The sequence below is a fragment of the Capsicum annuum genome, chromosome 4, assembly GCF_002878395.1.
Source record: "Capsicum annuum cultivar UCD-10X-F1 chromosome 4, UCD10Xv1.1, whole genome shotgun sequence".
Classification (NCBI taxonomy): domain Eukaryota; kingdom Viridiplantae; phylum Streptophyta; class Magnoliopsida; order Solanales; family Solanaceae; genus Capsicum; species Capsicum annuum.
The window spans coordinates 123940567-123954216 of record NC_061114.1 but is presented as its reverse complement, the minus strand read 5'-3'; the positions used below and the strand labels follow the sequence as shown (position 1 = coordinate 123954216).

General features: G+C 32.8%; 1 protein-coding gene across 1 annotated transcript in view; it reads left to right on the top strand.

Moving 5' to 3' along the window:
• The window catches only part of LOC107856121 (CBS domain-containing protein CBSCBSPB3-like), an 83238-nt gene that overhangs the window by 22939 nt on the left and 46649 nt on the right, over window positions 1-13650 (top strand). The window contains 3 exon segments of the mRNA XM_047411973.1: window positions 6630-6704; window positions 7368-7461; window positions 8082-8216. Coding sequence (XP_047267929.1) covers window positions 6630-6704; window positions 7368-7461; window positions 8082-8216 — 304 coding nt within the window.

Here is a 13650-nt window from a genome sequence, read left to right as displayed (position 1 = left end):
GATAATCAAATGGTCTTTTAAATTGAATTGACCATGATCTAGGTCATAGTTTCGCAATCGCAATAAATAAGACCCAATAATCGGGTTTTTTGTATTTGCTTCTCAGCCCAAACTTGCCAATTTCACACGTTTCTTTCTCAACTTCGATTAAAATGCCTCGTGGCACCACATTGTAGGGATTATGCATGCACAAAAATAAAAATAAAAATCTATCCTAGCATACGTAAATAAAAGGATACGTGTCACTTTTTGTGGTATGATGGGTTGCCATCCATTGAGCGCTTAGTTTAACGTTGTAGCACGACGGCTCTACTCCTTCCCTTTGTGTCTCCACCTAGAAAATTTGAATCTTCATCCCAACTTTCATTCAATATGCAATGAACGGCAGAGGGATAAAAAATTCAAATCTTCCAAGCTAAAACTTGGAAGAGGTGGTAAAATGGCAAGCAAGCTTTGATCTCCCCATTTTGAAGACTTAAATCTTTTACCCAACTTCACATCAAATTTTGAATTTGCTCCTTGGGTAAAAGTAAGAACATTAATAGGCCATTCCTTGTACATTGGAAATTGAGAATCTTGGCCTTTGATGGATGGGGTTCCATGTGCTCCTTCGAAATGACCAATTCCAAAATATAAGAGATGGACTCCACCTCCCCACAATTCTCCATTTGGTCAAAAGGATGGATCCTCATCACATCCTCTATGCCTAATGGTGAAAAGTAGGTTGAACAAGGTCCAACACCTAACTTTGGGTTAGCTTCCTCTAAAGCATTGTCACCCCGAAATGAATTAGAGTCGTAAGAGTTTTGTGTTTATTCTTCTTTTGACTCTAGTTACATTTTTTTTTTTTTGGCCTCTCTTTCCTCATATGATTTGGATTGTTGGGAAGCCGCCGAGGATTCTTTGCTACCAAGCTCATCATCATAGCTTAGTTTCTCTTCTTGACATATTTTCTCTTGGGTAATGGGCATGATGATGATAGTTTCAAGCTTTTCTTCTTCGCCCATTACCGCCTTCTTGACACTTGTCCATTCTTGATGGTTGTGTTCCAGACCCTCTTCTGTTGCTTCTAACCGATCCAAAATGACTTGTAACCTTGGGTCACAGCTATTGGACTTAATATCTGGCTCTTTCTTCTTATCTTCATCATACCTATCAATCTCATAAGAAGGAGGGCATGTGGACAATCACTCCAATATCCATCTCAATCACTGCATAAAGAGCACCTATACTTTCTATAGGATTGGGATGGTGAATCCATCTCTCTCCGGGGAGCATAGTTATAATCGCTCATGAAATATGGTAAGTCATGATATAGATATGAATCATCAAGATCGGACTTTCAACTAACAACATCATATTTGTCGGAAGATGTCATAGAAAAATAAAAATAAAATAAACTTACCTACAAAAGAAAATCACAAACAAATATATACAAGCTTGAATTCAAGAAAGTAACTAAAATTTCAAACTAACTTAATACGCTAAATTGTTCCCTGTCAATGACGCCATTTTTTATAACGCTCAATTTACACGTCAATTTCAGTGAAAGGCGGTCATCGTTAATATATTTACCCAATTTTGGAGTCGGGGTCGAATCCATGAGGAACAATGTGAATGGTGATCAAATTAATTCAAAATAATAGATACAAGTTAAATTCAAACAACAACAACAACAACAACAAACCCTGTGTATTCCTACACAGTGGGGTTTGGGGAGGGTAAGATGTACGCAGTCCATACCACTACCTCTGGAGAAGTAGAAAGGTTGTTTTCGATAGACCCCCGGCTCAAGACAAAGAATAATAAACAAATTCATAATAAAGCATGGGACAAGATGACAAGACATAAATACACTACCCCCAAGGAAAAGTAAACAAGGAATATTAAAGAAATTTATAATAAAGCCTACAACAAGTTGGCCTAACAACAATTCGTAATAAATTCAAACAAATGGTACAAAAAGATAAAATGAGGGATGGGTTCCTACACTAATATTTATTTTTGGGTTTTTCTAGTATAAATTCGGGGCTATGAATAATTAGAGTTTTAACAATTAAACACGGATCTTGGGATTATGCACTACTAAGGTAGTGACATGTGGGAGTTAGTCATCAACATCGATTTAGTAAATCAAATATGGATAGACTTGGTTATAGATTTTGATGCTATTCTTTCAAAAAAACACCAAACTTTCACCTATTGATTCTTTCGAATACCTAATAGATGTGTTCAATAATTGGTAACCACAACCTCAATCTAGGCATCCCTATTTCTAGGATGACACCCATGGCATAGTTAACCTTATATTCACCTTTATGTTTAAGATAGTGAAAATTTAGCAAATTACACGCATACTTGTTTATCATTGCTTTGGTCTCCACATCTCTCTTTCGAGGATGACATGGATTCCTAAAGTTCACCCAAAACCCTTCTTTTGAATATGACCTTGAACTTTCTAGAGCTTGGAGCTTTCACCCATTAAACCCATGTGGGTATTTGGGGCTTTCACCCATCAAATCCCAACTAAAATAACATAGCAATGACAAAACTCATAAACATGAACTACCAAATGGATGCTAACAACAACAACCCATACTCACTTAAACCCCTATTCATACATAACCCCAAGAGGGAGATTTAGATACACATAAGATAAATAAGTATAGATATACCCATAATCTCCATTGAAATGATTTGTTGAAGATTTAAGTGAATGTTACTTCAAACTTAGCTCTCCTGTAATATCAACAATGGAAGTGAGCAAATCTTCCACTTAGAAAGTCTCCAATGTATTCTCCACCCAAAATTTATATAATATTTTCTTCTCCAAATATAAAGGCTATGAAATACATAAAACTAAACCTAAAAATAAGGGAAGATGGAATTCTCTAAATAATCCACTGTTTAGGGTTTTAGCCCTCTTTTGTCAAATTTTTGGGATCTGCCACATGCATTTCCAATTTTACCCTTGGGCTATAGTCTTATGCTAGGCTACGACCGTGGCTATGTAATCGTGCTTATCTCCAGTGACTGAGTTCACCGGGCCGTGATCGCGATAACTGCGGCCTGTTCCTACTTGAAGTCTGCAACTACACGTTCTTGCTCCCTTTTAAGCATTTCACGCTCCAATCTACATCTTCCTATCTTTTCAACTCTATACCTGTAAAAAGTGGATATTAGTGGATTTAATCATAAATATGTCTTATTTATTCATTAAAAATAAGGTAATGTTCATGAATGTTTAGTGAGATTGAATGGTAAAATCACCACTCATCAGTACCCATCCCCAAGTCCACAAAAGAAATACTTTCTCATCCTAGATGACGGCACAACAGGCTATGATTGACGAGATGTCTACTTTACATATGAGTGGTACTTGGAAGCTTGTTCCTTTCCCTAGAGATAAATCAGCTGTTAGTTGTCGTTGGGTTTATGCAATGAAAGTTAGTTCGGATGACTAAATTGATTGACGTAAGGCTAGCATTGTTTCCAAGGGGTACACTAAGATATTTGAGCTACTTTTTATCCCGTGGCTAAAAATGCATTTGTTCTTTTTTTTCTATTAAACAACCTCTCTACTTAAACAGTCTCTCTACTTCTTCAGAGGTAGTGGTATGAACTGCATACATTTTATCCTCCCCAAACCCCATTAGGTGGGAAATCACTAGGTATGTTGTTATTGTTGTTGTTTTTTCCTATTTATGGCTGTTTTTCGACACTGGACCTTTTTTCAGTTAGATATCAAGAATGCTTTTATCCATGGTAACCTTAAAAAGAAAGTTTATGTGGAGAAAATACCTGGTTTTATTGCTTGGGGTGGGGGGTTATAGTCTATTATGTTGGTCACTTTATTGTCTAAAACAATCTCCTCGAGCCTGGTTTGAAAAGTTCAGCACAGTAATTAAGAAGTTTGGCATGATTTATAATGAAACAGATCACTTTGTATTTTATCAACATTCTACTCTAAATATATGTATATATTTGGTGATTTATGTTAATGATATTGTTATTACGACCAATGATAAAAATGGTATCATTAGATTGAAGCAACAGTTTTTTTAGTATTTTCAGACTAAAGACCTTGGCAGAAGAAAGTATTTTTTTTAGGAATGAGACTATTCAGGAGAAGGTGGGAATGACTTCGATGGAGGACAAGATCTGGAAAGTGAGGTTGTGACGGTTTGGGCATATGATGATGAGGGGAACTGATGCCCCAGTTCGTAGGTGTGAGAGGTTGGGTTTGGATGGTTTCAGGCAGGGTAGAGGTAGGCCAAAGAAATACTGGAGATAGGTGATTAGACGTGACATAGAACAGTTATAGCTTACTGAGGACATGATCCTAGTTAGGAAAGTATGGAGGACGCAGATTAGGTTAGAGGGCTAGTGCGTGTGGGTGAGTTGTAGTTGGTAGTTAGGAGTGCTTTGGTGTAGCCTGTCTAGTAGTCTTAGGGTTGTGTACATTGATTGGAGCTTTTCGTTAGGAGGGTCTAGGTGAGGTGTTTGCTTTTGGTTTGTTAGTGTAGAGTATTACTTTGTGGGTGTGTTATTTCTATTATTCTATCTTATTTCATGTTGTATTACAATTTTGTTTACTTTTTTCTTTTCCTAAGCTGGGGTTCTATCCGAAAGAACCTCTCTACTTCTTCATAGGTAATGGTCTGGACTGTGTACATTTACCCTTCCCCGACCCCACTATGTGGGAATACACTGGGTTTGTTGTTGTTGTATTATTGAAGTTTTACAGTGTAGATCAGGTATTGTTATTTTGCAATGCAAGTATGCTTTAGACATTCTTGAGGAGACTGAAATGATGGGATGTAAACCTATTGACACTCCTATGGATCCGAATACTTAACTCCTGCCAGGACAAGGGAAGCCACTCAATGATCTTGGAACATATAGGCGTCTAGTTGGTAATTTGAATAATCTCATAGTGACTAGACCTAACATTTCCTATCCTATGAGTGTTGTAAGTCAGTTTATGGATTCTCCCTGTGATAGTCATTGGCATGTAGTTATTTGCATTGTGCGATATATTAAGTCAACTCCAGGTAAATGACTACTTTTCGAGGAGGTTATGAGCAGATCATTGGATATACAGACGCTGATTGGGCTGGATCACTCTGTGATAGATGTTCTACTTTTGGATATTGTGTTTTAGTAGGAGATAATTTGGTGTCCTGGAAAAGTAAGAAATAAAGTGTGGTTGCTCGAACCAGTGCAGAATATCAAGCAATGGCAGTAGCCACTTGTGAGCTAGTTTGGATTAAAGAGTTGTTGAGAGAGTTAAAATTTGGAGAAGTCTGTGAAATGGAAATTGTGTGTGATAATCAAGCGGCTCTTCATATCAAATAAACTCTAGTATTTCATGAAAGAACTAAACATATTGAGATTGATTGTCACTTTGTGAGAGAAGATACTTTCCAGAGATATTGTTACAAAATTTGTAAAATCGAGTGATCAGCTTGCAGATATTTTCACTAAGTCCCTCATATTAATTACATTTTGTAACAAGCTCTCGGTATATATATATGACTTTTATGCACCAGCTTGAGGGGAGTGTTAGAATATGAGTAGGAATAAGAATAGTATATGGAATACTACTTGGAAAAGGATTGTAGTGTCAGTATCCAAGCTGGAGAAGGAGTCTAATGTAGTGTCTATAAATAGGGTCTCAATGAAATAATTTAAATACAACAATTCAAAAATAATTTTTCTCATATATTTCTCACATATATTTAGTCCAAGACTACTAATTATAAGCATAAATGAAAGAGGTGAAGCGCTCAAACATGTTTTGAGTCTCGCTTTAGGGTTTAAGCGTGCCTTTGAGCGTTCCCTTGACAACATTGGTTATGGCTGTTCATGGTTCGGTTTTCATCTAAACCAAAATCAAACTAATTATGTCAAGTTATTAAATAGACTACCAAGCCAAATTTATTCAGTTTTTTTATTTTCAATTTTGTTGGTTTTTGAGTTATTTCTCCTTTTCACATGTAATACAAATAATTTCATTCAATCTACTAGAGCTAAAGACAATTTCTGACACATCAGTATTCATTTAGTAAGAATCAAACAAATTGATTTCCTATTATCGGTTGAATCATCTATATATGAGAATTTTCACTTTAAGACATGACAATTATTCACTTCTGTATGTCAAACAACAATCTTACATCTGGATGGAAGACTACCCACATGCATCATTTGAACTGTGTGACTCGAAAGAAACATGAGATGCTTTTTGTGAAGGGCAGAGCATATTTATTTTGTGATGCTTAAATTTTTACAAAATCTACATTCTTGATGCTTACAGCATTTTAGATAGCATGGTGCAGTTTTTGGATCTTTTTCACTCTCTGAGTCAACAGGGTGATGGTAAATTCTGATCTTTTGTACTCTCTAGTACCCTCTTTGTACTGTTTTAATAATGTCACCTTTACATTTTAAAAAGTTTCACCAAATTTGAAAGGAAACTTTTGGTTAAAAAATAGTTGTTTGGCCCATCCTTAGGGGAAATGATATAATTAACATAACATTAATGTGTGTCTGCACTTTTATGATAATGTTTCTACATATGGTGGTTACATTTTATGCATCTGGAGGCTCACATGTGTGCTTTTTAGGTCTGTTGCTGGGGAGAAAACAGTGAAGAAACTGAGGTTATCGAAGGCACTGACAATTCCGGAGGGAACCACAATATATATATATATATATATATATAGATACCCTAATAACGTTAATATATTAAGTTGTGCACCCTTAATAACAAAACTTGTTTGGGTGCACTGGTTTGATACTTCAGCTTTAAGCTTCCCTTGAAAGCCAATGTGTCGCTAGCTCAATTCCCGCGTGGGTGCTCTGATTTTTAAAGCCTTTTTTCCCTTTACATGTTCCACCTCAGCTGGCTCAACCTTAATTAAAAAATAAATATTAATATAATTCTCCAATCCCCGTATTCAATATTCTCAACCCACCCACCCCCAATCCTAAATATTTTTCCCAAATCCAAAAGTCCCTTCAAACAAATTTTTCTTTCTTCCATTCCTACAATCTATCTTTTTCCTTCATAAATTTGTGGCTATTGACGACAACATACGGTAAATTTATTACATTCAGAAAAATACATTTATAAATATAAGGAACGATTCATTCAGTGACGCATTGATGTATAGTATGAAAGAGTGGTCTACTTTTGTTATATTAGTACTAAATTATTGATATTTGATCATTTTGAAATTTATACTTCGCTAGTAATTGTTTTGCAATTTTTAAGTTTGACAGAGTTGTATGCCAAATTATGTAGTTGATAATTGATATGTCTATATTAAAGATTATGGTGCATCCGCTATCTTCAAATCCTGAGTTCGCCTCTATCGGCGGATGGCAACGAGACGAAATGATGATGTTCTACTGACTGATGCAAATGCCTTACTCTCTGGCATAGTAACTGACAAGGTCATCTGAAAATGATCATTTTCTTGCTTTTTTTTTTAAATTATGTTAAGGTTTTAGTGAATGCATTCACATGTTTGGTGCACAGCTTTTGTTAATGATTTTTAATTCTAGGGTTTATGTATCTCCGCAGAAATTAACACTAAAATGGTTGGTTCAAGAAGAACAAAAATGTCCAATCTATGAATTAGAGAGTGTTGTATAATTAATATTCAATGAACTTGATAGTGTTCAACGAGGCCAAAAAAATAAATTAGTAGATCAGGAGGCTGTTATTTCTGTTTTTTTCATTTATTTACTTTTGTATTTGGACACAACCCAAGAGCCCGATGGCGTCTTTTTCTCGCTTTGCCTTTGTTGAGAAGAACCCCACAACTTCACGACGAGGCTATTCCTCCCTTTTCTATGAGTTTACCGGAGAGTTGTTAGGCTATTAACATGTAGGGAAGTGACAGCTTATGTTATAGGGGAAGTACATTTGTAAAAGTAAAACTAAAGAGACTCATAGAAGCACTCGAAATCAATTGGAAATGTAAAACTAAAGACACTTATGGAATCACTGGATATTAGTTGTTTCTCGCTTTCTTGTCTTATTAGTTTTTTAAATTTGGATTTCTGTGTAGGATATTGCAACTAGGGTTATAGCGGAGGAGTTGAGGCCTGAGCAGACAATTATTTCGAAGGTCATGACGAGGAACCCCATTTTTGTGACTGCAGATTCATTGGGTATTGAAGCCCTTCAGAAGATGGTGCAAGGTGTCTTTCTTAACATATTATATTTCGATTTGGGAAAGGGGGCAAATATAACCCTCAACTTTGTGACTTAGAGCAAATATACCCTCTGTTAAAAAGGTGGAGCATCTATGGAATGGTGCACATATACCCTTTTACTAACAAATCTGTACTTTTAAATTAAATAATATTTATCTTATTCTTTTAAATTAAAAAAAGACAAATGAATTTATTTTTAACTAGACTGTTTATTGTTTAATTGACCCGACCTGTTCAATCACAGATACCAATTAATGGTTGTGAAAATATATCTTCGTTTTGATAGGTAAAATGGTGTTAAAGATATACTTTCATCTAAGTGATCTGAAATATATTTTCATAGAAAAAGTACAGATGGTAATGCAGGGACTGCATAGTTAGGAATACCGAGTATTTTAATTTTCATCAGGTGTTCCCTGAATTGAAAATCTATTGCTTATTTTTTTTTGGTCTGGTGGGTCGAGTCAGTTAAAATATAAATGGACTAGTTAAAAATAAATTCAGTTGTCTTTTTTTAATTTTAAAAAATAAGATACATTATTTAATTTTAAAAAATATAGATATGTTAGTAAAAAGGATATATTTGCACTATTTCATTGACGACAGGGGTATATTTGCATCACTTTTTTAACAGAAGGTATATCTGCTCTAAATCACAAAGTTAAAGGGTATATTTTCACCTTTTCCCTTATAATTTTCTCTCTCACCTAGCAAAAAAGATTATTTTGATTTGCCCTCTCCCCCAGTAAAAAAGAATGGTAATTGCAACAAATGTTCCATAGACCTAAGTCCAGTTCCATTTATGAATTATTTTTGAATTAATTTTGGCGGCATTATTTTGCCTTTTCTATAGCTATGACTAGCATGAAAATTGTGAAGTAGCAGTTTGAACGGGCACAGGAGGGCATATTGCTTTAGTTAACACAATTGGAACCTGCTCGTTAATGGACTTATCTTGTACTTGAGATACACGTTGATCCAGTGCTAAACCTGCTAGATCATTGACACTAGTATTTCTTTTTCCGAATAGAACTTTTAGATCCTACATTTAGTGTTTGTTTACAAACTTTTACCTTGAAGTACTCTGATAAGAGACTTATTTCTTTATTCTAATTTTAAGGGGGTACTTGTAGTATACCAAAGGTAAGGGTACTTGTATTACTAGATTTATCATATTTGTTGAAATGTTGTATCATAGCATTCCTTAGTTATTTGTTTTAATCTTATTAATTCTTCTATATTATTTTTAAGGTATACTATATGCTCCATATTTCTAATTTTTATGTAGTCGAGTAGATTCTTTTTCATAAGTATTTCTATCAATCTTATTTGCTCCATATCTCTCCTCCAATATTCTAAGTATTCGTAATTTATCATTTTAGTCTGAGTAATACCAATCTGAATAATAATATCTACCATCAAAATTTATATTTTCTAACTCATGTTCCATCCCTTCAGTATTTAGTAACTCATCTTCAAAATCAAATCTCTTTTCCCATATGAGTTTTCTTATATCTATTATTTCTATATCCTTAAGTATATATACAAAATAAGAATCTTAACCCTATCTATCATTCCATCAGATAAGTAGTTAGTCATTTTATTTCATATGATGCTTATTTCAAAATATTTCTTTCAATCATATACATAACAAAATATGATCATCTTAGATCACTATGTACTAGATTATTCTTACATAATTATGTTCCTCTGTCACTATTAGCATGGTACATTTGGATACTTCTTTCCTAAACAGTGCCTCAACTCTGGTTAATACCCTATCACAGCTTCTCTGCCTTACTGGTTTCACCTTTAGGATGACATAGTTTTGAAAATTTTTCTCCTTTTCCTCTTTGCTAATAAACTTCAGAACATATTATCCTTCGAATAATTCTACTATATAGTAACTAACATGAACTTATTTTATTATATCATGATTGTCAGGAATTTATGAATTTAGCTATTCATAATTATAAATGAAAATACTTGTTCTTGTAGGTTTGATGATTCTGAGCTTTGATTTTCCATAGTTAAGTATAAAACTGAATATCTTATTAAATATTTTGAGAGATTTTTGGTTGTGTACAAAGAGACTTGCTTTCCGTGTAGAAAGTCTTGCCGTAGATTTGTCGTCTGGCTTACATTTATAATCTAAAAAATGAAAATCGTAACACTATTCCTATTCTACACTTGTCAAAAAAGTGAAAAACTAATAATGGAACTTGCCAAAAAAGTCAAAAACTCATAATGCTATACAATAATTTATGTCTCTTAAAAGTTAAAAACTATCTAATAATTCTCATGTCACTTTCATAGCTTTAATATCTTGTCTCCTTGTCTCCTACCTTTATTTTTCATTGGTCCGTCCCTTTTTATGTTGCTTTCTATCTCCTATTGTCTATCTTTCAGCTGGCTTTTTTTCATCCTTATCTTCTTGGTTGATTTTTGTCTTTATCTTTTATTCTAGTTGTACTTCTGGGATAATATTATCTTCTCCGTTACATCTCGAATATTGATGATCTGAATATTTATGTCCTATTAATTTGCAATATATTGTCAATAATTCTTCTGAAATAAATTTCTTCTTAATTGCTCTTGTAGTTAGTTATCTTTCTGGATTGAGTAATGTCATTATTCATTTTTGAACTTCTTTCATATCTGACTGTCGTAGCTCCCTTGAATTTGAATAGATCATTAGCTGATCTCACGAATAATAGCTCTATATAGGGTTTCCATTGAGATAATTATTTGCTAGCTCTTGAATAACTGTAGATATTCCAATAATTCATTTATTTGCATAGAAATCTGGTATTTCTACCTTAGATATTTCTGGATGTTGTCCAATATCTTCTGGTATAATTATATCTCTGGTTAATCCAAATTTTACAACTTGTATAACTGGTTTAATTTCGTCATATAATATCTCTATTGGGGCAGTATAAAACTTTATAAAAAATAGATTTCCTTTGGTTATTTTTTTATAGGTAAAAAATGCTCTATATATTTCAGGTATAGCTGATAATTCATTTCTGTCTTAGGTATACACGGTATTAAGTAGTCCATAACTAAAACAAGTTCTAACTAGGTTTGGATTGGTTTTTGGTAGTGCGATTAACTTGTTGTATCCTTGTAGTTTTTGGGTTATATAGTCTGTGTTTGGTTGTTGGATATATATAGCTCTGGGTTTAAGATTTAGGTAAGTTTGTATTTTGTGTATATTTTTTATGTATGCTCGGGTTATATGATTATAGGCTTTTTTGTCTTGGTTCAAACTTTCCAGCTATGTGGTAGTTTGTGGAGGTATGAATAAAGGGTATTTTGGTATTTTTGATATAAATGGTTTGTCAAATATCTTATTCAGATTTAATCCTTGTCTACTAACTCCTTTTCTTGTACCTGAAGATGTAAATTGATAAAGGTTATGGGTTTTATGGAGTGTCCCAACGTCTCCTTTTAGCTCTAAATTTTTTATATCTTCCGATCGATATAGCTCTGCACTTTTATAGTTATGCGGCTGACTTGTAGCTTTAAACTTCAGTTTACCTTTATTAGTCTTTAGTTTTTCTACCTCATTGCCCATACTGTCCACTTTCATTGAAAGTGTAGTTAGGGTTTTGAGTATTTCTTCTAGTGTATCATTTTCTGTTATATTAGTCTGTGTAGCTTTGTCTTGATATGTAATCTTTAATAACATTCTTGTTAGCATTAATTATTTCAACTGTAAGTGTAAAGTTCAATCTATTTAATACCAATCTCCGTATTTCTTTTGTTGTAACTGAATTTTGTATTTTCTTAGTTAACCACCATCGTACCTGTGTATTATCTGTTCGTACTATAAATTTGTTATATACAATATATGGTTCAAATGTTAATAAACACTTATATAATAAACATAATTCTTTCCTATTTATTTTCCATTTTATTTCTGTTTCATTAAATGTTCCTGAATAATATCTACAATGATGTTCTATTTTTTCGTTTTCATACCTGTATTTGAGTACTCCTCCATAGCTATGCTCACTTGCATCTACTTCTATTATATATAAAAAAAATTTATTTTCATCCGAGAATTGTAATTTTGGTAGTTTTTAACAAAGTGTCTTTATTTTTTGCACTTGTTTTTTATCTTCTTCCCCATAATTATATTCTACATCCTTTTTTAATTTCTTTTGTAATGGTTTTAAATTCTCTGCTAGTTTTGGTATATATTCTCTTACCTGATTTACTAATTCTAAAAATGATTGTAACTTCTCTTTTGTATCTAATTCTTCTTTTGAATTTATTATTTTTTGTACAATATGTTATTGCATTTTTACTCCGTTTTTATCTATTTGTATTCCTAAGAATTCTATCTGGGTTTTCATTATTTCTGCCTTTTTCTCACTTAGGCTTATTCCTGAATTTTCGATTATATTTATAAATTATTTTAATAACTTTAAGTGTTTATCTTTAGTTTTTGAATATAGTAATATATCGTCTATATACACTATACAGTTAGGTAGTTGTTTAAAATAATTATCCATAAAATGTTGATACCTACTTGGTGCATTTTTATATCCAAATGGTTACACATTCCATTCATAAAATCCTTGTGGCATTGTAAATGTAGTTAGCTTTTTAGATTCTTCTTCTAGTTTTAAATGGTAAAATTCTGATTTACAATCAAATTTGCTAAAATAATTATATCCTTATATTTGTCTTATTTTTAGTATTCTTTTTGGTATTGAGTAATTATACGTTATAGTTTTTGCATTTAAATTCCTATAGTCAATAACCATTCTATTTTTTTCTCTTTTTTGTTCACTATATTTGTTTACTATAAATGCTGGGCTAGTGTGCTTGCTATTACTTTTTTGTATATATTATTTTTCTAATAGTTCATTTATATGCATTTCAAATTCTTTTAGATCGTCGAAATTATACGTTAGTGGTTTTTGAGTTATTATACTATCTTTATTTATTAGCTCAATTTTTATAGTAGTTTTATGTTTTTCCCATCCTTTTAGTGGATCTTCACTATATAGTTGTTTTAATTTATTTTTGATTATTTCTACTTTATCTATTGAAAATATGGTCATTTCTTCCTTATTTATAGAGAATATAATTAATTCTATCGTGTCTTCAGTAATTTTTATATTTTCTAATTTTTGTGTAATTAGGCTACTTCCTTTTATCGAATTTGTTTTCTTTCTTATTTTATTAGTAACTCTTTTGCTCATACCTTTTATTTGCATGAGGTTGTAAACCACCAGTGTGTTTTAGTTATTATGTGTGGATATAGTTTATCTAAAAATGACATTCCTAAAAGTAGGGGTGTATAGACCAAACCGTCAAGTCAAACCGAACCGACGAACCAAACCAAACCTAGAAAAAAAATCGACTTATGGTTTGGTATGATTGGTTTGGCGTTAGAAAAAAAAA